General features: G+C 34.7%; 1 protein-coding gene across 4 annotated transcripts in view; it reads left to right on the forward strand.

The window, feature by feature from the left end:
• Nucleotides 1–26,012, forward strand: part of LOC148951547 (carbonic anhydrase 2-like) — a 172,201-nt gene that overhangs the window by 63,077 nt on the left and 83,112 nt on the right. For 2 of the 4 annotated variants that reach the window (XM_089091101.1, XM_089091102.1), the window contains exon 2: nucleotides 12,609–12,838. The exons of 1 other annotated variant lie outside the window; for it this stretch is intronic. In XM_089091101.1, coding sequence (XP_088947227.1) covers nucleotides 12,609–12,838 — 230 coding nt within the window. Of the gene's footprint in view, nucleotides 1–12,608; nucleotides 12,839–26,012 lie in introns of those variants that run through there. One more of the 4 variants, XM_089091104.1, reaches the window with a different exon arrangement.

A 26,012-nucleotide genomic window follows, 5' to 3' on the forward strand; every position in this document is an offset into this window, starting at 1 on the left:
CTGAGCTAGTGAATTTACACCATTCAGGCTGGTGGACTGAGACCCCAATATTGAGCTAGTGGATTTCCACCATTCTGGCTGGTGGACTAAGATCCCCAATTTTCCAACTCTTGCATTTCATGACAGAAATTCAAAATGAACTTCGAAAAATCAAGAGAATGTAACTGTGAGAAGGTAAAGCACAGCAAGTCACTACTGAAATATTCCAACTCTTGCATTTCACGATAGAAATTCATGTGTGTGTGTGTGTGTGTGTGTGTGTGTGTGTGTGTGTGTGTGTGTGTGTGTGTGTGTGTGTGTGTGTGTGTGTGTGTGTGTGTGTGTGTGTGTGTGTGTGTGTGTGTGTGTGTGTGTGTGTGTGTGTGTGTGTGTGTGTGTGTGTGTGTGTGTGTGTGTGTGTGTGTGTGTGTGTGTGTGTGTGTGTGTGTGTGTGTGTGTGTGTGTGTGTGTGTGTGTGTGTGTGTGTGTGTGTGTGTGTGTGTGTGTGTGTGTGTGTGTGTGTGTGTGTGTGTGTGTGTGTGTGTGTGTGTGTGTGTGTGTGTGTGTGTGTGTGTGTGTGTGTGTGTGTGTGTGTGTGTGTGTGTGTGTGTGTGTAAGTTTGTGTGTGTGTGTGTGTGTGTGTTGTGTGTGTGTGTGTGTGTGTGTGTGTGTGTGTGTTTGTGTGTGCGTGTAGGTTTTTGCGTGTGTGTGTAAGTTTTTATGTGCATGTAAGTTTTCGTGTGCATATGTAGGTTTGTGTGTGTGTGTTTGTGTGTGTGTGTGTGTGTGTGTGTGTGTAAGTTTTGTGTGTGTGTGTAAGTTTTTGAGTGTGTGTGTGTGTAAGTTTTTGTGTGTGTGAGTAAGTTTTCGTGTGTGTGTGTGTGTGTAAGTTTTTGTGTGTGTGTAGTGTTTGTGTGTGTGTAAGTTTTTGTGTGTGTGGTGTAAGTTTGTGTGTGTGTGTGTGTGTGTGTGTGTCAGTTTTTGTGTGTGTTAGTTTGTGTGTGTGTGTGTGTGTAAGTTTTTGCGTGTGGGTGTAAGTTTTGTGTGTGTGTGTGTGTGTAAGTTTTTGTGTGTCTAAGCTCTTGTGTGTGTAAGTTTTGACGTGTGTGTATATGTTTTCGGGTGTGTGTGTATTAGTTTTTTCGTTATTCTTTTTGTTCGTTTGCTTGTTTAAGTTTTTTTGTTTGTTTGTGTTTGTGTGTTTGTATTTTTTTTTTCGTGTTTGATTTTTTTTGCGTGTGTGTGTAAGTATTCTTTCGTGTGTGTGTTTCAGTTTTTGTGTGTGTGTGTAATTTTTTGTGAGTGTGTGTAAGTTTGTGTGTGTGTGTGTAAGTTTTTGTGTGTCTAAGCTATTGCGTGTGTATATAAGTTTTTGTGTGTTTGTGTAAGTTTGTGTGTGTGTGTGTGTGTGTGTGTGTGTGTGTGTGTAATTTTTTGTGTGTGTAAGTTTTTTGTGTATGTGTGTGTAGTGTGTGTGTGTGTGTGTGTGTGTGTGTGTAAGTTTTTGTGTGTGTAAGTTTTGGCGTGTGTGTGTAAGTTTTCGTGTGTGTGTGTGTAAGTTTTGTGTGTGTGTGTGTGTGTGTGTGTAAGTTTTTGTGCGTGTGTGTGTGTGAGTTTTTGTGTTCATGTGTAAGTTTTTGTGTATGTGTGTGTGTGTGTGTGTAAGTTTTTGTGTGTGTGTTAGTTTTGGCGTGTGTGTGTGTGAGTTTTTTTTTGTGTTCATGTGTAAGTTTTTGTGTATGTGTGTGTGTGTGTGTGTGAGTTTTTGTGTGTGTGTAATTTTTAGTGTGTGTGTGTGTGTGTTTTTTTTTGTGTTTGTGTGTTTGTTTGTGTGTGTGTGTGTGTGTAAGTTTTTGTGTGCTTGTTAGTTTTTGTGTGAATTTTTGTTTTCGTGCGCTTGCTTTTGTTTTTGTGTTTGTGTGTGTGTGTCTGTTTTTTTGTTTGTGTGTGTGTGTGTTTTTAAGTTTTTGAGTGTGTGTGTAAGTTTTCGTGTGTGTGTGTGTGTAATTTTTAGTTTGCATGTTTAAGTTTTTGTGTGTGTATGTTTTGGCGTGTGTGTTTAAGTTTTCGTGTGTGTATGTGTAAGTTTTGTGAGTGTGTGTGTGTGTAAGTTTTTGTGTGTGTGTGTGTGTGAGTTTTTTTTGTGTTCATGTGTAAGTTTTTGTGTGTGTGTGTATGTGTGTGCGTGTGTTAGTTTGTGTGTGTGTGTAAGTTTTGGCGTGTGTGTGTAAGTTTTCGTGTGTGTGTGTGTGTAAGTTTTGTGTGTTTGTGTGTGTGTGTGTGTAAGTTTTTGTGTGCATTTAAGTTTTTGTGTGCATGTAAGTTTTCGTGTGCATATGTAAGTTTTTGTGTGCTTCCCAAATCATAATTTTCTGAAAGGACACACCTATGAAAGGCTAAGAAATCTAGCTTAGAAAAGTCAAAAATAGCAAATTAACCATCCCAAATCATAGGTTTCAGTCAACACACACCTACGAATGGCTATGAAATCCTGCTCAGAAAAGTCAAAAAATATCAGCCCACACACCCCCAAATCATAGGTTTCAGACATCACACACCTACGAAAGACTAAGAAATCCGGTTATGAAAAGTCAGAAATAGCAAATTACATATCCCAAATCATAGGTTTCAGACAACACTCACCTATGAACGGCTAAGAAACCTAGCTCAGAAAAGTCAAAAATAGCAAACTAGTCATCCCAAACTATATGTTTCAGACAACAAACACCTATGAAAGGCTAAGAAATCCAGCTCAGAAAAGTCAAAAGTAGCAATCCACCCACTCCAAATCATAGGTTTCAGACACTACACACCTATGAAAGACTAAGAAATCCAAATCAGAAAAGCCTGAAATAGCAACCCACACATCCCAAATCATAGGTTTCAGACACCACACACCTACGAAAGACTAAGAAATCCGGTTATGAAAAGTCGGAAATAGCAAATTACACATCCCAAACTATTGGTTTCAGACAACATTCACCTACGAAATACTAGAAAACCTTAGCTCAGAAAAGCCTGAAATAGCAAACTACACATCCCAAATCATAATGTTCTGACAACACATACCTATGAAAGGCTAAGAAACCTAGCTCAGAAAAGTCGAAAATAGCAAACTACACATCCCAAATCATAGGTTTCAGACACTACACACCTATGAAAGACTAAGAAATCCAACTCAGAAAAGCCCGAAATAGTAATTTACATATCCCAAATCATAAGTTTCAGACAGCATTCACCTACGAAATACTAAGAAACCTTAGCTCAGAAAAGTCTGAAATAGCCAACTACTCATCCCAAACTCGAAGTTTCAGACAACAAACACCTATGAGTGACTAAGAATCCTAGCTCTGAAAAGTCCAAAAAGCAAACTACACCTCCCAAATCATAATTTTCTGAAAGGACACACATATGATAGGCTAAGAAATCTAGCTCAGAAAAGTCAAAAATAGCAAATTAACCATCCCAAATCATAGGTTTCAGTCAACACACACCTACGAATGGCTAAGAAATCCAGCTCAGAAAAGTCAAAAAAATAGCAACCCACACACCCCAAATCATAGGTTTCAGACACCACACACCTACGAAAGACTAAGAAATCCGGTTATGAAAAGTCGGAAATAGCAAATTACATATCCCAAATCATAGGTTTCAGACAACACTCACCTATGAACGGCTAAAAAACCTAGCTCAGAAAAGTCAAAAATAGCAAACTAGTCATCCCAAACTATAGGTTTCAGACAACAAACACCTATGAAAGGCTAAGAAATCCAGCTCAGAAAAGTCAAAAGTAGCAATCCACCCATCCCAAATCATAAGTTTCATAGAACACACACCCATGAAAGACTAAGAAATCCAGCTCAGAAAAGTCAAAAATAGCAAACTACATATCCCAAATCATCGGTTTCAGTCAACACACACCAACGAAAGACTAAGAAACCTAGCTCAGAAAAGTCAAAAATAGCAAACTACTCATCCCAAACTATTGGTTTTAGACAACATTCACCTACGAAATACTAGAAAACCTTAGCTCAGAAAAGCCTGAAATAGCAAACTATACATCCCAAATCATAATTTTCTGACAACTCATAACTAAGAAAGTCTAAGAAATCCAGCTCAGAAAAGTTGAAAATAGCAAACTACACATCCCAAATCATAGGTTTCAGACACCACACACCTATGAAAGACTAAGAAATCAAACTCAGAAAAGTAAGAAATAGCAAACTACATATCCCAAATCATAAGTTTCACTCAACACACACCAACGAAAGGCTAAGAAACCTAGCTCATAAAAGCCTGAAATAGCAAACTACTCATCCCAAACTATTGGTTTCAGACAACATTCACCTAGGAAATACTAGGAAACCTTAGCTCAGAAAAGCCTGAAGTAGCAAACTACACATCCCAAATCATAGGTTTCAGACAACACACATCAACGAAAGACGGGTGCTGGGGGAGAGCGGTTGCGGGTTGGTGGGGCCCTGGAGGGCCGGTGGTCCTTTGGGAGCTGTGGGGGACGTTGGGGGAGGGGGGGGGGGGCTTGGGGGGGCGGGGGAGGGCTTGTGAGGGTGGGAGGAGGCATTTGGGGTGCCGGGAGGGCCTTTGGGTGCCTGGAGGACATTTCGAGACCGGTGGAGGGCCTTTGGGACACCGTTGGTCCTTTGGGAGCTCGATGTGCCTTTGGGGGGCCCGGGGATGGCATTTGGGGGTCTGGGTGGGCCTTTGGGGCGCCGGTGGCCCTTTGGGAGCTTGGGGGGCCTTTGAGTGTCCGGGGGGGCAGTTGGGGGCCTGGGGGACATTTGGGGACTGGTGGAGGGCCTTTGGGAGCTTGGGGGCCTTTGAGGACCGGGGGCTTCCTTCGGGGTTGGGGTAGGAGGATTGGAACCCTTTGGGGTTGGGTTAGAGGACCTCACAACACTGTTCAAATGAAACTTGTGTATTATAACGACCACACTCAAAACCTCTTCTAAAATCTCATCAAAAATCATCTTTTAAAATGTCTCTAACCGTTTCGCCGAAATAGTTCCATAACCTGTCTAAAACGGTTTCGCCCAAATAATCCCTAAACGTAAATTCAGCGTGTTCCTTTGTTATTGGCATCTCTGCGCTAAAGCATTTCAAATTAATATGAAACCTTTTCGCGCGCTAAAACAATTCATCGCTAAGATGTTTCTTGCCTTATTGTTTCCATGGCCTTTGGTTATTAATATCCTTTGGAGTTCGACCAAAAGAGTTGTTCCCGAGGCAAAGACATTAATGATTTGGATCTATTCCTGGAGAAATGTTTCTAGGCGAAAATTTTTAAAGTCTGACAGATGATGTCATTGATTGATTGATCTGTCAAGAAAGGGGAAATTAATTTGTTGTTTCTAAGGGGAATTATTGATTCACGATAGGTGAATTGAGGTCGACAGCACAGGTGTTCCAAGGTCGATGTTGTTGTTGTTGTAAGTGCACGCTCTCAGCGAATGTCAAGGTCGATGTTGTTGTTGTTGACACACTTTGATTACGCAATCAAGTTCTCGGAAATTCACTTCTCCCTCGAGTCCTAGATCAATAACATTGTTCCCGTTAGAATTCAATGCGCATGTGCAACCTTCGTCCCGGAGTTATTACACATAGAAACATCAAATAAATCGACCTTGGAAAAAGAGGTCATTGACCCCATTAGACACGTATTCTCCCTAATGACTCTATGCCCATATTAGGAGCCCTGTCAGTATTCTATGCCCATATAAGGAGCCCTGTTTGTACCTCCTGACCCCTCTCTACTGATGATATACTCATCATTGTTCTTAGACCGCTGATCAGAGCAGAATGATGAAAGACGTTTGCAAAAGAACGCTATAAGATGCAAGATCTTAGTGCTAAGATTTCACTTTTAAGCGTTCTTTGTCAAAAGATGTAAGATCTTAGCACAAAGATGAGTAAAAGAAAGGTCCCTATTGTCTGCACTGATTCAGCTGTCAGCTCTGGATTACCTTTCACACCAGCAAAACCAAGCAAGAAATGTTGCCACGGAGATTGAAAATTTGGCTTCATAACTTGCAAGAAAAAGTATATCAGTCCTATTTATATGGGTTTCAGCACACTGCGGTATAAAAGGAAATGAATTAGCAGACCAGGCTGCAAAACAAGCCTCCCATCTGGGTATGATCACTCAAACCCCTATTCCTGGTACTGAATTCCTGTCTTCAATCAGTTCAAACATTTTGGAGGAAGAAGAGGCTTGGCTCGGTTCTTTTCATACCCATAATACTAAGGAATTGCTGTGAGAAGGCATTTAAGGCATTCACAGTGCGCTCTGTTCTGGGACATCACACGTCTCCTCCTTGGGCTAGAAAACTAAGCACAAACCTTTTAGGTAGATTTGTTAAGACAACTGGTTTGGTTCATTCCCTTTAAGATTTGTTTTTCTTTTTTTACCACTATTTTAGCTCATCTTAGAGTCATCACACTTAGTCTTTTTTTTAATCTATGTTTTATCAGCTGTTTTTTATATTAGGTGTAAATGACAGGAATGATGTATATTTGCATTATTTATTTTAATTGTGTTATAAATGTGTTTTAATTGTTTTATGACAAAGCACAGCTGAATTAGCCTGATTCCTGTTTTTCAACGCAGGCATTTGCTGCAGGTGCATAACCCCCAACCAATAGCACAAAAAGTGATACCTGATCTGGCTCAATGAATATTGAAGGCAAAGAATCATTGAGTGATACGAACGCAAATTACCGATTGGTCAAACGCGTCAAACCCCAAACAACAACAACAATAATCACGAAGGCTGTGTTGCCAAGTTGCGCGCATTTTTGCCATTTGTGAGCTTTTTTTGAGTTGATTGCGCATTGAATTTTTCAAATTGGCGCATTGCGTCGATATCACGCATCTCAAAGAAATTCGGCGCAAAGTGGGTGAATTTTGGCTTCACAAAAACAATGACAAACTCAAAATGTTAAAGTCTAGTGTTGACTGACAGATTCAGGAATCTGTCTATAAAGACAGATGAAATTTTCAAAACCACTTAGGGATTCTCATATCGCATTCCAGGCTCCATGACGACCTAAACTTTCAATTACCAAATCGTGCATTATCCTTAGCGTGAAAAAAAAAACAGATATGGGAAGATATTTCTAACTCAAAACATTGTTCCATGTTAAAATCTACTATATTCTTGATTGATATAACTCTATTTCTCAAATAGGACAGCCGCGTAGTGTCGATAACCGCACATAAAGTACCACTGGGAAAGCCGTGCCGTGTCTATGAGCAAGCATAGAGTATGATTGGTACAGTCGCAGGCATATTTCATGTCATTTTGAGAAAAACTTGGAGGGAGGGGGCTCCTTGGAGGTCGGGAAGAGGGGTCCCTTAGAGGTTGAGGTCCTTGGTGGTTAGAGTCTTCTCTTCTGAATTTTCTCAATGAAAAGAAAAAGTTACAGTTCGATTCTAATTTTTTCCGCACGTCCAAGAAATGAAAGCAAGGTCAATTCACGTGATCTTTTTTGGCGCCTACGACTCTATTAGTTTCAACTTTTTAGCATACTCCAATGCTAAAGCATATTTTATATTGGCAACACTGCTCAATTGGTATTTATGTATTATACAGAACGCAGCCAAGAAGTAAAGCCAAGTTAAGTCACGTGATCTTTTCTTAGCACCTACGACTCTGTTAGTTTCAAATTTTTAGCATCCTCCAATTATAAAGCATATTTTATATTGGCAAGCCGCAAGCATATTTCATGTCATTTTGAGAAAAAGTTGGAAGGAGGGGGCTACTTGGAGGTTGGGGAGAGGGAGCTCTTGGAGGTTGAGGTCCTTGGTGGTTAGAGTCATTGATGGTTGCGGTCCTTGATGGTTCAGATCCATAACCATCTCACTAGTTGGTTTTTTAAAGATTCTTAAGGATTGTCCTGAATTTCTATATTAAAATTGTTTTCTTGGCATCTACAACCTTATTAGTTTCAACCCTTTTTGCATACTCCATTGCTAAAGAATAATATACATTACCCCCATCCTTCTATATGTACTTGTGTATTATAGCGACCACAGCCGAGAAGTAAACGCTAGGTCAATTCACGTGATCTTTTCTTAGCGCCTTCGACTCTATTAGTTTCAAATTTTAGCATACTCCAATGCTAAAGCATATTTATATTGGCAAGCCTCATACATATTTTATGTTATTTTGAGAAAAAGTTGTAGGGAGGGGGCCACTTGGAGGTTAATGAGAGGGAGCCCTTGAAGGGTAAGTCCTTGGTGGTTAGAGTCACTGATGGTTGCGGTCCTCGATGGTTCAAATCCATAACCATCTTACTAGTTGATTTCTAAGGATTTCTAAGGATTGTCATGAATTTCTATATTAAAATTCTTTTCTCGGCATCTACAACTTGATTAGTTTCAACTTTTTAGTATACTCCATTGCTACAGAATATTATACATTACCCAATCCCTCAATATGTACTTGTGTATTATTATAGTGAACACGGCCGAGAAGTGAAAGCTAGGTCAAGTCACGAGATCTTTTCTTGGCACCTACGACTCTATTAGTTTCAACTTTTTAGCATACTCCAATGCTAAGCATATTTTATATTGTTAACACTGCTCTATTGGTATTCGTGTATTATACAGAGCACAGCCAAGAAGTAAAGCTAAGTCACAAAATCTTCTTGTCATCGCTAACCGTTTCCATAGATTGATACCAATGATGTTATTCCAAAAATTTATATTAAATTGTGTTAGACTTACCATCCTCTCAGTCTTACCTTAACTGGTAAGCAGTTCTCGATACTCTACATGTACTAATGACTAAAAAATCCTATTGTTCAAATCATCAATTAAGCCCCTTCAGACCAGAACTATCCAACTAAGATACTTTGAAACAGCTAAATAATGTAATCGATACCGGACGAGATCCCTGATACCTATAAGATACAGGTTATTAATCTGTTTGACAAGTTTTGACTCAGAAACATGTCCAGCTTGGCTGTATTGCTAGTAGAAACATTATTTTATGCTAAAAAATTGAATATATTAGCCTTTGGCCAAAACTGGTATTTTTTCTGGTAGGACATTCAACGCTATGGATTACACTTCGTATACATTAAGACAGGAAATGTGATCAGCTTGGCCCATGAACCTAGAAAACTTGTCTGGTCGCTTTATAGAATCTCGTCCCTGAATATCTAGTTACAAATATAACGTGTTTGCTAGCTTTATACAATCCGTCCTCGGACGAATAGATAGCACACTACTAAGGAGCGAGGGAGCCAGGAAGTGGCAGCCCTTCTTATATACGGGATGCTTTCTTTTGTTTTAAGTCACAAACAAGTAACAGTTTTTGTAAGTTTGTTTTAAGTTTAAGTTACTCTGTTAACTTAAGTTTGAAAAAAAATTGCTTTTATAAATTTAGTATCTGTTTCTTCTCAAACACGATTCTTTAATCAAAATTTTAATTTTGCATAGAAATGTCTCGAGAAAACGAGCTCGTTTAAAGTATTTGGTTTTCGAAATTAAGTATAAATATCCATAAAAAATCATATCCGCAATATTAGAGGGGCTTTCACCCCGGGAAAATCAGAGGTTATATCCTTAATCATCTGGAGATTCATTCACTTCTTAAGAAAAGGAGATATTTCACATTTTGTAGGATATGTCTCTAAGGGCCTTATAAATATTGAATTCTTTTCACATTTGAATTTTGAAGGTTCAAAACAGGCTCATTCGATTTGAAATTTGAAACAAAATTTGAATTTTAGCGTAAAGAGCGAGGTATTGACTAGGGGCCGGATCCCCTAATACACGTAATACAAATTTACGAATATATAAGTTCGTTACGTAAGTTAGTTCGTAAGTTACGTCAGATTGTTTGCAAGGCTATTTTTGCACTTTCATCAGAGCTATTTATTCTAATTAACGGCTTTTGTGATTAAGAGGTTATTCTTAAAGAATTGGAACAAAATTTGAATTTTAGCGTAAAGAGCAAGGTATTGACTAGGGGATGAATTCCCTAATATGCGTAATAAAAATATACGAATATACAAGTTCGCTACGTAAGTTAATTCGTAAGTTACGTCAGAACAAAATTTCGAGAAAGCCATTTAGCCAAAAAAGTAAAATTAATATGCAAATTCCGTTTTAATTATTCATCTACGGTAACCCAAATTCGAACCTGCATTAGTTGAAAAACGTTCAGAAATTAAATAAAAAAACAAGTTTTTTAACTGAAAGTAAGGAGCGACATTAAAACTTAAAACGAACAGAAATTATTCGTATATGAAAGGTGCTGTCCCCTCCTCAACGCCTCGCTCTTTACGCTAAAGTTGTCTCACAACTTTATTTTTTAAAACAATAAGAAAAACTTTAGCGTAAAGAGCGAGGCGTTGAGGAGGGGACAGGCTCTTTCACATACGGAATAATTGTTGTTCGTTTTAAGTTTTAATGTCGCTCCTTACTTTCAGTTAAAAAACTTTTTTTTTATTTAATATACACAAAGAGCCACTAGCCCTCCTTCGTAATGGCTGATGGAAAATTGTAAACAACTGTATGAAATTTCATCAAGCCTCAGGTTAATAAAACTTAGTTACATGAAACTTTGATTTCTAGGGACTTATGTACCACAGATAAGCCGTGCAAAGACTAAGCGCCATTTGTGCTGCATGAGAGCAATTTATATTTCGAACCGAGTGTTATTTATTTGTCATAAAATAAACAGCAAATATTAACATAAATGTTGTTAAAAGACTAATTATGTTTTAGAACAACACGCGATTATTCGTTTTGATTTATGTTCATTTGGGTTTAATTTATTCATTCATATTAATTTCTATTTGTTTTAAATTTGAAACATTATAGGACTTTATTTCTGCGCGTCTTAAGTTTTAACATAGCTCTTTACATTTCTTTGAAAAACAATTATTTTCGAAAATATTGCTTTTAAAACAATTTTCGTCTGTTTTTAGTTGACATAGTATTATTTTTGGTTAATTTTAGAATTGTTTGCAAAATTTTCTGTTCTTAAGGGTTTTGCCTCACTACTTAGACGTGAGAAAAATTTTATTCCCATTAGGATTTAAAGTGCAAGAATGCTTATGCTGATTGGGGACATAACAATTTTAGTTGATCCCAAATCCCAAAATCGGGAGTCCCTCTATCCCTCCCCTGTCTTTCTCTTACTCCCAATCTGTTCCCAAGGTATTGCACACGGTATTGAAACAGGGTATAGTATTCTAAAGGTATGGATGCACGTGCGTCACTGATTTAATTTTACCGACTCCTCCAGCGACATAGTTCAAGGTCCAGTTTACCCCCGTCAACACTCCCTGAAAGTTTCAACTTGATGTCCCAAGCCGTTCCAAAGATGTAGCGTATACACCATTTTGGTAACTTAACAACATAAAATGTATTTTGATTTACCCCGATGAAAAACTGGGCGTGGGTTACAAGTCCCCTTGGAGCATATAGTGAAAATCGTTTTAGCGCACGAGAGACAAAAACTTTAACCCCCTCGTCTCCTCTTAAATCAAAATTTGAAGTCCCATTGCCCCATCCTCTTCCTTTCTTTCCTCAACAGTACCTAGAGGTTGCAACTTCATTCACAAATCAATTCTTAAGATATTGCAGATATATTATTTCGATGATCTAGAAGTTTCAACTCCCATCTCCCAAGCTGTTTCGAAGATTTTACCGATGTAAAATTTTCCCGACCTGGATGCACATAGTATCTTTTGACCTATCAATAAATTTCCTCCCCAATACATACTTCAAAAGTCCATTTACCTCCATCCCCCTTAAAATACTCCCAGAAAGTTTTAATCCGATACCTCAAGGCCTTCCCAATTTATTGTCGATACACTATTTTGACGACATGTTAGAACATAGTGTCTCTTGATGTACCTAGGCAGAGATCAGGAGACTCATAAGAGCTTATAGTGCAATGATTTTTTTTGTGGATGAAACACAAAAATTGCCTGCCCGCACCCTCAGACGCAAAATTTGAAGTCCCTTGCTCCATTCCCCCCCCTCTGTCCTAACAGTGCATTTAAGTTTTAACTTCAAACTATAAGGCGTTCTAAAAATATTACACAAATGCTATTTTGATGACCTGGATGTACACAGTGTCATTTGATTTACCTCTATCCCCTCCCCTAAATAAAAATTTGATATCGGTTTAATTCGATCCTTAATTCTCCCAGACAGTTTCAGCTTGATCCCCAAAGCCATTCCCGAGATATTACAGATGACTTGAAAACTCTGGTGCACATAATATCTTGCGAGTTACTCAGGTATGCTTGTCGTATCAAAAATATACCTTTGGGAAGCCCTGGGATTCTTGGTCTAGGGAACAACTTGTAAAAGCTCCTAGCTGACCAAAGTTGAAAGTATGACCAAAGTATGCAAGGTCACAGAAGGGAGCCTGGTTGCCCTAAAACTCCTTTCAGTTTCTAAAAAAGGCACTTAAATTTCAGCAAGCTCGACAATATTTAGCCTGTGACGCATGAATAACTGTCCAGCCGATTTACATAATTTTAACTTCTAGAATACATTTAGTTTCAAGAAATAAGAGTTTTTGACATGTCAATACGCTAAAATTAGGACCTTTTTTCACTTCTATCATTTTTTATGCTTTCAGATGTTTATCTTCTTTTGCACCACACTGGTACTTCTTGATCCAATTAGTTGTCTCTTATTGCGGCGCCATCCCTTTCTTACAATCACCATAGATCAAACAGTACTCACTACAAAAACAGTTGCACCTGTCTGTTATGAATTTGCAAACGATTTCAGCATATGTGGAAGAAAAGCGAGACAACATGAAATTGAGCCGTATGATGGTAGTCTTTTTCATTTATATAACCCAGTGTAAGTCTTTTGCAGAACATTACTCTGAGAAATTCCTTAATATTAAAGTATAAAGAAAATGAAATTTGAATCTTTGAAATGGGTGAGTGGAAGATTACCCACTGATATATATATATATATATATATATATATATATATATATATATATATATATATATATATATATATATATATATATATATATATATATATATATATATATATATATATATATATATATATATATATATATATATATATATATATATATATATATATATATATATATATATATATATATATATATATATATATATATATATATATATATCATATATATATATATATATATATATATATATATATATATATATATATATATATATATATATATATATATATATATATATATATATACACATACACACACACACATACATACATACATACATACATACTCACTCACTCACTCACTCACTCACTCACTCACTCACACACACTCACTATATATATATATATATATATATATATATATATATATATATATATATATATATATATATATATATATATATATATATATATATATATATATATATGTGGTTTGCTGATTTAAAAAAGATCTCATGTAAGATGGATATTTTTGAAAACCCCTTCGTAGTGGATATTAATAAAGTACTAAGTGAATCGCAAAGCAACGCGATAGATTTGCAAAGTGATACTACACTTAAAATAGCTTTTAAGGAAAAAACAAACTTGGTGGATTTCTATGGAAGTTTGCCCTCTGAAAACTAAAAGGATTTAAAAAGGCTCGGCAAATAATTACTATGTTTGGTAGGACATATATTTGTGAGCAAACTTTTCAATTCTGAGTTATGGAAAATAGAAACATTGTTTCAGATAATCGGATAATCGGTAATCGGATGTACATTTAGACGCAATACTGCGGGTCTCTACTAAAAAATGCAAGCTAATGTAAAAAGAAATAGTAAGTCAAATGCAACAACAAAAAATCTCATTGATTGTATTAACTATAATAAATGTCGTAAAAATATACATTAAGGGTTTTATTTTAAACCTAAAATATTTGTATATGAATATTATAGATAATATACTCTAATCATTATGGTGCACATACAATACTATATTAAAGTGTAATAACATGTGACATAAGTGCGGCCTACGTATTAACCCCAAGACAAATTTTTGCCCTTTTACAACAAAAGGTTGCCGACCCATGCTTTAAACTGACGAATTAATAAATGATTTAACTGTCGCTTTTGAATTCATTTAAAGGATATGTGTTTACAAAGAAGAGGGTATAAATCAAAGTTTACAGGATTATTCATTGTAACTTCTGTTCATCTAAGTCTGAATCATTACATAATTTTATTTCTGCTAGTTTCAATTTTTAATATAGCTCTATAGGACTACTGTTAATTGAAACTATATTTTGGAAAAGTTCTTTTTAGATAATTTTTTTTTTAACTGAGATACTTTTAGTACTGGAGCATTATAAGAATATTTTTTAAGATTTTTCAGTTTTTTCTGCTCAAGAACTAAAATGTTTGAAAATAGTTTAACTTTTGGGCAAAATCTTCAGTCAATCATTCAGTCAAAATATTCGTCAAAAATATTGGAAAATTCAGTCAAAATATTCGATCAGCCGTAGTTTTGTGACATAAAACTAAAAATTCCAAATCGGTCCCACAAGTCGTTCCCAAGATATTGCTGATATTATGTTTTGATGTTTGTGTAAACATACTATTTTTTGATTTATCTCACTGTTTCACCGTTAATATATCTTAAGTTCCACTAGGGCTAATAGTACAAAAACTTTTAGCCAGACCAGAGACACAAATTTTGGCCCCTTCATCCCCACCACTTATTCGAAGTTCCTTTTACTCTTCAAAATTTTAATCTCCAAAATCTCCAAATATATAAATATATATATATATATATATATATATATATATATATATATATATATATATATATATATATATATATATATATATATATATATATATATATATATGTGTGAGAGGTAAGATGAAACTTGAAACAAACAATTATCATTGCTTGAAATTATATTGCTTCAAATAAAATGACTTGAAATATTTCCCTTAATTTGTAAGACTCTAAAAAGTAGCACTTTACTGGAAACAAAACACGAAACGTTTACAGTTTCAACGGGACAAGACTTGTGAGACGGGTTTCTGAGGTTAACAGCCTATCTAGTTAACAGCCAAGCTGAGTGTGTAATAGTTTTTCAGTTAGGTTTAATGATTGCATATATTATTATAGATATCAAAAAGTTGTATCATTTGCGCAAAAAAGATGTAATTTACGAAAAGCTATTCCATTTGCATAACTCTGCTCTGAATGATCTTAATTGTTGATTGAATAATAGGGGTGAAACAGAGCACAATAATATTTTTAATTGGATTGGATGAAAGTGGTAAAAAGGGTTTAACTGCTTACCAGTTAAGGTAAGCCCATGGGGAGATGGTGGTAACTCTTACGGAATTTAATATAAATTTGGAATAACATCATTAGTATCAATCTATGTAAATGGTTAACGATGACAAGGTGATCATGGGACTTGACTTAGCTTTACTTCTTGGCTGTGTTCTGTATAATACACAAGTACCATTTGAGTAGTGTTATCAATATAAAATATTCTTTAATATTGTAGTATACTAAAAGTTGATACTAATAAAGACATAGATGCCAAGAGAAGAATTTTAATTAAGAAATTCAGAACAATCCTCAGAAATCCTTAGAATTCAGCTAGTGAGATGATTATGGGTTTGAACCATTAAGGGTAGTGTTTGAACCATTTGAGTAGTGTTATCAATATAAATATGCTTTAACATTGTAGTATACTAAAAAGTTCATACTAATAAAGATGTAGATGCTGAGAAAAGAATTTTAATAAAGAAATTCAGAACAATCCTTAGAAATCCTTAAAAATCAAATAGTGAGATGATTATGGGTTTGAACCATCAAGTACCGCAACCACCAATGACCCTAACAACCAAGAACCTTAACCTCCAAAGGTCCCTTACACTCAATCTCCAAGGGGCCCCCTCCCTCCGACCTTTTGGGCCCCCTCCCCCAATTTTTTATACTTTTTTTTTGAAGTTTTGTTTTTAACTTTTTTATATTTTTTTAACATGATAATTTTTTTCAACTTTTTCTGCATGTCTTAGAATGACATAAAACATACTTAAAACATTAGAAATTCACATTTAATATATGCCAAATTCAAAACGAGAATGATATAGATCTTAGTCGTGACTTTTACTATTAGAAAAATAATGTTTATAGTAGCACTTTTTTTTGGACTGAATTTTTTTTGGAAACTTTTTTTATGTATCTTTAAAACGACATGAAATATGCTTGCGGCTGTACCAATCACATTCTATGCTTGCTCTTAGACACGACGTGGCTTTCCTATTTGTACTCTATGGTAGGTTATTGACACCACGCGGTTGCATCATTTGAGAACTAAAGTTACGTTAATCAACAACATAGCAGATTTTAATATGGATCAAAGTATTGAGTTAGAAATATCTTTTTGTTTAGAGTGTGCTATTTGTAATGGCCACTATCGTGACTTCAGTAATTCGTATGAGAGTAATGCAGCAAATTTAGAAATCATGGAAAATGAAATAGAAAAAGAAAATCTGCAAGAAATGAGAAGAAGAATCTTTGATGAAATGGTGAGGAAAAGGGTAGGCTCATCAGTTTCTGCATTGAGAGAGAGTGATCAATATCACAAGAAACAATACAAACAAACGAAATATCGTTTGTTATCGTTTGTTATTACAAGGAAGATCAGGAGCACAAGGAAGCTCTAACAAAAGGATGTATATAAAGGATACAGCAGAAAAGAAAGATCTAAAGGAGAGGCATAGACAAGATAGATATCTCTACAGAGGGCACTATCAAGAGAGAACGCGTTGAATTATTTTATGGAGCAGATCCAGAATGAAACATATTTTTTTATATCAATATTCTACATGTCATTATTTCATTAAAAATATATTATACATTACTTTGTTATACATCCATTATTTTTAGGGTACGCTAGCACCTCAAACGCTTAGAATATCTACTAAAAAGTTGGAGATGTAAGAAAAAGAGTTTACAGATATATAGACAATACTACTAGCAGGCTCATAGAGGATATGATAATGAGATAGGTTAAAAGAACTTTTACCATTGTCTATATTTCTGAAAATTCGTATTCTTACATCTCCAATTTTTTAATACATATTCTAAGCGTTTGAGGTGATAGTTTACCCTAAAAATAATGAAAATATAACAAAGTAATGTATAATATATTTTTAATGAAATAATAACATGTAGAATATTAATATAAAAAATATGTCTCATACATTGTTATACATTATTAACATCGTTGAACAACTTTAGACATTCTGAATCTGCTCCATAAAATAATTCTTCGTTTTCTCTCTTGATAGTGCCCTCAGTAGAGATATCAATCTTGTCTATGTCTCATCTTTAGAACTTTCTTTTCTGTCATATTGAACCTCCATTTGTGAGAGCTTCCTTGTGCTCCTGATTTTCTTTGTAATGGAGAGGATGTCCTTTGTTTGTATTGTTTCTTGTGATATTGATCACTCTAATGCACTGCGGAAACTGATAAGCCTACCCTTTTTCTCACCATTTCATCAAAGATTCTTCTTCTCATTTCTTGCAGATTGTCCTTTTCTATTTCATTTTCCATGATTTCTAAATTTGTTTCATTACTGTCATACGAATTACTGAGAGAGAGAGAAGAAGAAGAAAATGACTGTCATCCTAATCCAGTAATTGAGATAAATGTGAACTTGAACGAGGTTTTAACCTTACTCGTCTATCCAACTACCTAGGACAAAACAGTATAACCGAACCATCAACCAAATCGAAATGTCCAAATCCATGCAAAGTCGTCATCAATAAATGTAAGTCGTTATAAATTCACAAGCAAACGCACCTTAAATATAGCAAAATATTTCCAAGTAGTAACTTCCATTAGGGATCAACAGAAGAAATACCACCTGCCTTAACAGGTTTCGAGGCTTTACTTTCTTTACCTGGCACAGTGGAGCCTCTACCATAAGATCTTTATGGTATCCCTATGTTAGATAAAACTTGTGAAATACATGAATACTAGTGAAACCATTCAAAACTACCCACAAATTGAGTTTCATTCTTTTCTTATTAAAATCTCAGAGGTCACTGAGCAAAGACCATTCTGGAACAAACAAAGACTGGTCCATATGTGAGTCATAAAACAAAGTGTCTTATTGGTATCCGGAACCAATTACTGATTTAAAGTTCTTCAAGCTGGTTTGAAAACAATGTACAAATTCAAAATTCCAGAAAAGAAAAGCGAAAGAGAAACTATATTAAAATATAATACAGTGTTTCTTTATAAATTTTTGTATATTTACGTAAAATTTCATGATACATAAAACAAAATTTTTGAAATTGCCAACTAATTTTTTTGGCAGAAAAACCTCTTAAAATCAGTTTTTGGCTAAGCTTTTTACATCTATTTTTAAAATCTGTGTAATTACTGCAAATTTTGTATACCTAAATAATTGGGAATAATAAGCTGAATAAGTAATATTTGAATGTATATTACTTTCAAGGAATGGAAAATCTTCAAAATTAAAATCATCCGTTTTATTATATATTTTAAAAACTAATTTATTATTATCTGAAATATTAATATTTAAATTTAAGAAATGGTCAGGGTGTCCTTTCCCATAGCTAGGCTCCAGAATTAACTCTTGTGGATAAATATTTTTTGAAATCTCAATAAACTCTGCACAATTTATTATTAAGAGATCGTCTAGATATCTTTTATTATTTGAAAGGTTATATTTTACATTGCTTGGGCTATTTTTATTTATCATATATTCGTATTCTAATTGACTTAAAAACAATTCCACTATGAATGGACTCGTATTCCCACCCATAGGAATGCCAACAGTTTGTTCATATAAATTACCATTAAATCTTATAAAAGTATTAAACAGAACAAATTCCAATAAATCACATACCATATCCAAGCTATAACATCTTGAATTAATAGTACTTCTAAAGAAATTCGTCCATCGGGTTTTTTTTATTAAAAGTATCAATTTTCGAAAATCCAATATTAGACAAAAGAAAAGATTTCTTTATGATCATTTTCAATTTTTCGAATACTAAACTAAGTTCCAAATTTGTATGCAGAGTATTAAAATCAAATGAATCGACTCTTTTAGCTGAAACAATAGCCAAAGAATCTATCACTTGTAATGAGTTATTAACACTCCAATATGGGTTAAGGTTAGAAAAATTTGTAATTCCAGAGCAATATGCTTTAAATTTATTTAAAAGAAGTCAACTCACGGACAGTCCACACGAAACAGTGACCCTCGTATCACCCGACAATAAATAACAAAATAAAATTCTCTACATCATTGGGGCTCCAACGCCAACAAAACAAAACACCCCCCCCCCCCAAAAAAAAAAAGTGAAACCATAAAACAACTAAAAATTACTTAATATTTACCTTTCATAAGAAACTCTTCATATGTCTCTTAAAGGAGCCAAGTGTTCGGGACTGACGAATCTCAGCAGGAACCAAGTTCCAAGCACGTCCCACAGTCACGACCAGACCAAAGTCTGAACGAACCGAGGGAGTAGCCGGAATTATCACATCCTTCCAGTTTCACACTCTATACAAGTTTACTTCCCCTACTAGTTTAAGTAGTCCAGAAAAACAACATGGGAGATCTCCGTGGAATAATTGATATGCCAACGAAGATAGAGATATAACATAAATATCTTTAATCTTAAGGAGATCAACAGGAGTGTATAGTCGACTGGAGAACTCTTACCGCTTTCACATGAATAAAATGAACAGTAGCAAGTACAGAAGGAAATTTAGAGAGCCACACAGACGAACAGTAACATATATAAGGGAAAATGAGAGAGAAATATAAAAGACGGAGAATAGGAAAAGGAAATAAACGCTTTAATTTACGGATGATTCCAAGTCCACGGGAAATTTTCACTCTTATTGCTTGAACGTGCCACTTAAACGATTAATTGTCATCCAAAAGAACTCCCAGGAAACACACATATCGATCCAGGGGGCGACGTATGGAGCCTCTTGGTAAAGGAAGGTCAGTAATTTTGGGACAGCTCACACCTGTACGGGAAACAATAAGAAGGTACGACTTTTTTACATTTAAAACTAGTTGATTTATGTCAAACCAATTAAGTATCTTCTCAGTCATTGCTTGAAGCTTTAGAATAAGGGATGACTCATTTGGAGCTGCAGCACCTAGAGTAGTGTCATCTGAAAATGCTACCAGTTCTTCTCGACTATCAGATGTGGACGCCGACATAGCCTGAGAGTAACATTTGTGACACAATCCACAGAAAACATTGGTAATTGGGGTGTTAAGAAGTAAGTAGAGGTCGTTCATATACATCAAGAAGAGGGCTGGCCCAAGAATAGAACCTTGGGGCACTCCGTATTCAATTGGAACTTCCTGGTCTGTATCTTCCATGGCGATAGATCTGTCAGTGAGGTAAGAAGAGAACCAAGACAATGGTTCCCCACGCACTCCATGATCAGAAAGTTTACCAATGAGGATCTTGTGTGTAAGGCTGTCAAAAGTTTTCTTTACATCAAGAAAAATGGATGCAGGAATAAGATTATAATCTGAAGATCGTCAGATAAGCTAAAGACGTTTATTACAAGCATGTTCAGTAGAATACTTTGCGAGAAACCAAAACTGATGCTGATTGGAAAAAAATTGGCTTCAAGAAATCTCACCAGACGTTTGAGCATTGGTCTTTCAAATATCTTAGAGAACACTGACAAAAGAGAGATCGGCCTATAGTTCTGAGGATCCTCACGGTCACCTCCTTTAAAGAGCGCTATTACACGTGCCAATTTAAGACGTTGGGGAAATACTCCTATTTGAAATGACCTATTAATCAAATGGCAAAGTGGGGTGATAATCGATGGAAGGATATGTTTAATTATTTTATCAGAAATTTTGTCAAAACCTGCTGAAGAATTCTTTCAAGACAAAACAATGTTTGTAATTTTCTGCACCGTAATGTCCTCAAACAACATTGATTTCAAGCATGGAGAGCCTAGCAACTGCTTCCAAGTCTGTGACACCGAGTGGTAGGAAACGCTATTAGCAGTTTTTTTCCCTATCTCCGTAAAGAATTTGTTCATATGATGTCGTACTTGGCATTTTTCTGTGATAAATTGATCGTATACCATAAGAGACTTAGGGAGACCTTCTAGTTTTCTGGATGGCCGACTAATTTCCTTAATCATGTCCAACGTCTTCTTTATATTTTTACCGTAATCAACGAATCTCTTTGTAAAATATACTGTTTTAGCTCTCCGAATAATTGATTTCAGCATATTACGGTACAACTTAAATGCTCCTCATTTAGCATCACTTGGTCTGTTTTTGTATTCTTTCCAAAGGTTCTGCTTCCTATTTATTGACTTGAGGACTCCCGATGTTAACCAGGGAGCTATGGGTGTTGATCTTTTGATCGAGGATTCCTTAAAGGAACTTTTAGACTATAAGACGTGAATTTTTCCTCAACAGTGTCACAAAACTGGCCAAATATATCGCTATAATTGCCCAAATTAATATTTTCTGGTAAAGAAAAGTCCCATGAAGATATACTCAGATCTTCTTTCTTTCTATCCAGCGTGATATATTTTTTTCATTGTATGCTTAGCGGTTGGCGGGACTACTTCTAATACAGTTTCAGTTTATCAAAATTCATTTACAGTCCCCTATAGTTAGCGAATTATAAAGTTTTAAAATCACTTTACCCTACTATGGAGCTGTTGAATTCAGTCTGTGGTATATTTTGAACCGGGTCCATTCAGGAAGAGTGGTTTACAAAGAGCATTTACTGGAATTATGGGTTTAGACAGTGTATATAAAAGTTACTTTTTTTTAAAAGCATCTCTTCCTACTAGTTATTTTTAAACTTTTGTTTTCGGTCCATGGCTTATTATTGAACCCAAGCCTTAGCATGAATAATAGTAGAATATGTTTTATGAGTGTGACAGGGTCCATTCTCCCATTTTAAAATATTTTTTCTGGTTATGAATTAGAAGAGGATATAGCATTGTAATGAACATGAAAGGGTCCCAACCCACCCCCTCTGGACCCCCTACCCCTCTAGCTAACCCCTCCAGTCTCCCCAGGATTTGTCCTTCTTTTTTCTTAGAATGAAAAAAGACAGATTTTTTTGAACTTTTTTATGTCTTAAACGGACATGCAATCTAGTGAACATAGTTTTTGGATTTTTTCTTATGCGGCGGCCCCACTGGCACTCTATAATTGGTTCTCGACAATATTTGGTTTATTCTTTGTGGATTTCTATTGACCGGTCATATTTAATACAGTTTTGTCTTAATGTCTCTGATTTGGTCTGGATTTCTTAGGGTTGACCCTGATTTTTATGAATTTGTGTGGATTTCAATGCATTGCTTATGATTTCTATAAATTCTTCCAGACTTCTATGTATTCGTTACGATTTTTATGAAGTCGTTGGAATTTCTATATACTGATCATGACTTTTTAGAGGTAGGCCCTTTTTTCTACAGTTCGGCCTTGATTTCTTAGGTTTGGTCTCGATTTCTATGATTTGGTCTGGATCTCTAGGGTTGACCCTGATTTCTACAGTTTGGTCTCGATTTGTCCGGATTTGAAAAGGATGGCCTTAATTTCTGCAGTTTGGTCTTGTATTCTTATGAATTTTTCGGGGTTTTTATATATTAGTAATGATTATTTTAGAGGCTGGCCATGATTTCCACAGTTTGGTCATGATTTATATGGTTTGGTTTGTATTTCTATGGTTTGCTCTGGATTTCCAGGGTTGTACCTGATTTTTATGAATTTGTCTGGATTTCTATGCATTGGTTACGATTTAAATGAATACCCCTGAATTTATATGCAATGGTTATGATTTCTAAGGATTTTTCTGGATTTGTATGAACCGGTATTATTTTCTTTAGTTTTGTCTTGATGTCTTTGGTTTGGTCTGGATTTTTAGGGTTGAACCTGATTTTAATTAATTTGTGTGGATTTCTATGCATTGCTTAGGATTTCTATGGAATTTTTCCAAATTTCTATGTATTGGTTATGGTTTCTATGAATTCTTCAGGATTTCTATGTATTGGTAATGATTTTTTTTAGAGGTTGGCCATGATTTCTAGAGTTTGGTCTTGATTTGTATGGTTTGGTCTGGATTTCTGAGGTTGGCTCTGAGTTCTACAATTTGATCTTAATTTTCAAGAATAGTCCGGATTTTAAGAGAATGGCCTGAATCTCTACAGTTTGGTTTTGATTTTAATGAAGTCGTCGGGATTTCTATGTATCGGTGATGATTTATTTAGAGGTTTGCCATGATTTCTGCAGTTTGGTCTTGATTTCTACGGTATTGTCTTGATTTCTCTGGTTTGGTCTGGATTTCTAGGATTGGCCCAGATTCTTATGAATTCGTCTGAATTTCTATGCATTAGTTATTAGTTCTATGAATTCCTCTAAATTTCTATACATTAGTTATGATGTCTATGAGATTTTTCTGGATTTCTACGGACCGATCAAAATTTTACAGTTTTGTCTTGATGTCTTAGGTTTTATATGGATTTTCAGGGTTGCCCTAATTTTGATTGTAAACAAACTTTCAAGATGAAAAATAACAAAACAGAAGACACTTTGAAAAAGACATTAAGGTGAAGCCTAAAAAAACAGAAAATACTGAAAAAACATAAAAAAAACTTTTAAGGTGAAACGTAAGAAAGCAGAAGACACTCCGAAATAAAACAAATTTTATGGTGAAACCTAACCAAATATAAGACTGAAAAAAATTACATTTAAGGTGAAACCTAACAAAAATGAAAACACTTTGAAAAAAAACTTTGAAGGTGAAACGTAACAGAAAAACACTTTGAAAAAACTTGTAAGGTGAAACGTAACAAAACAGAAGACACTGAGAAAAAAAACTTCTAAGGTGAAACGTAACGAAACAGAAGACACTTTGAAAAACAATATTTAAGGTTAAACTTAACAAAGCAGATGACTCATTAAAAAAAAACTTTGAAGGTGAAACCTAACAAAACAGAAGAATGAAAAAATACTTAATGTGAAACCTAACAAATCAGAAGACACTTTAAATTTTTTTTAAGTGAAACTTAACAAAACAGAAGACACTTTGAAAAAAATGTTTTAAGGTGAAACGTAACAAAAAAGAAATCACTGAAAAGAAAAACTTTTAAGGTAAAAAGTAACAAACAGAAGATACTTTGAAAAAACTTTAAAGGTGAAAAAACCTTAAAAATTCGTTTTTCAAAGTGTATTTTATTTTGTTATGTTTCACCTTTAAGTTTTTTTGTCAGTCTTCTGTTTTGTTAGCTTTCCCTTAAAAGGTTTCTTTTAAAAGTGTCTTCTGATTTGTTAGGTTTCACCTTAAATGTTTTATTTCAGTCTTCTGTTTAGTTAGGTTTCACCTATAAAGTTTTTTTTCAAATGTGTCTTTTGCTTTTTTACGTTTACCCTTAAAGTCATATTCAGTGTCTTCTGTTTTGTTATGTTTAGTCTTAAATATTTTTTTTGGTGTCTTCTGTTTTGTTGCATTTCAACTTAAAAGTTTTTTTCAAATTGTGTTTTTACGTTTCACCTTAAAATTTGTTTTCAAAGTATCTTCTGTTTTGTTGCGTTTTACATTAAAACTTTTTTCAGTGCTTTCTGTTTTGTTAGGTTTCACCTTAAACGTTTTTTTTCAAATTGTCTTCTTTTTTTACGAAATTCTTTTTCAAAATATCTTCTGTTTTGATACGTTTCACCTTAAAATTTCTTTTAAGTTTTTTCTGTTTTATTACTTTCCACCTTAAAGTTTTTTGTTCGGTCCTCTGTTTTGTTAGCCTTCACCTTAAAAGTATTTTTCAAAGTGACTTCTGCTTTGTTAAGTTTTAAATTAAACGTTTCTTCAGTCTTATGTTTTGTTAAATTTCACTTTAAATTTTTTTTTTCAAAGTGTCTTCTGTTTTGTTACGTTTCACCTAAAAATCTTTTTTCACTGTCTTCTGTTTTTGTGTTTCACTTTAAGAGTTTTTCAAAGTGTTATTTTGTTACTTTTCACCTTAAGTTTCTGTTCATAGTGTCTTCTGTTTTGTCACGTTTTACCTTAAAAGTTTTTTTTAAGTGATTTCTGTTTTGTTTGGTTTCACCTTAAAAGTTTTTTTCAAAGTGTCTTCTGTTTTGTTAGGTTTCTTTTTAAGGGTTCTTTTTTTCAGTCTTCTGTTTTGTTAGGTTTCACCTTAAAAGTTTTTTCAAAGTATCTTCAGCTTTGTTATCTTTCACCATAAAGTTTTTCTTTCAAAGAATCTTCTATTTTGGTACATTTCACCTTAATGTTTTTTTTAAAGTGTCTTCTGTTTTGTTATGTTTCACCTTAAAAGTATTTTTTCAAATTGTCTTCTGTTTTTTTACGTTTCAGCTTAAAAGTTTTTTTTTCAAAGTGTTTTCTGTTTTGTTACGTTTCACCATAAAAGTTTTTTCTTCAATGTTTCTTCTGTTTTGTTACGTTTCACGTTAAAACTTCTGGATGAATTTAAAGAAATCATAAGCATCGCATAGAAATCCATACATATTTTTAAAGAATCAGGGTCGACCCTAGAAATCCAGACCAAACCAAAGACATCAAGACACAACTGAAGAAATAAAGACCGGTCCAGAGAAACCCAGAAAAATCCCATAGAAATCATAGCCAATTGACAAAAATCCCAAAGAATTCGTTGAAATCATAGGGAATGCAAAGAAATCCACACAGGTTTATAAAAAGTAGGGTCAATCCTAAGAATCCAGACAAAACACAGACATCAAGACAAAAACTGTAGAAATCATAACTGGTCCATAGAAATTCAGTAAAATCTCATAGAAATCATAAACAATGCCAAGAAATTTAGGGTAATTCAAAGAAATCCTAACAAATGTATGGAAATCCAGACAAATTATAAAAACAGGGGCAACACTAGAAATCCAGATCAAACCATAGAAATCAAGACCAAACCATAGATATCAAGACCAAACTATAGGAATCATAGGCAACCTCTAAAAAAAGTTGA

Source organism: Artemia sp. Qi Xiang Cuo, chromosome 6 (assembly GCF_049724085.1).
Source record: "Artemia sp. Qi Xiang Cuo chromosome 6, ASM4972408v1, whole genome shotgun sequence".
NCBI classification, from domain to species: Eukaryota; Metazoa; Arthropoda; class Branchiopoda; order Anostraca; family Artemiidae; genus Artemia; species Artemia sp. Qi Xiang Cuo.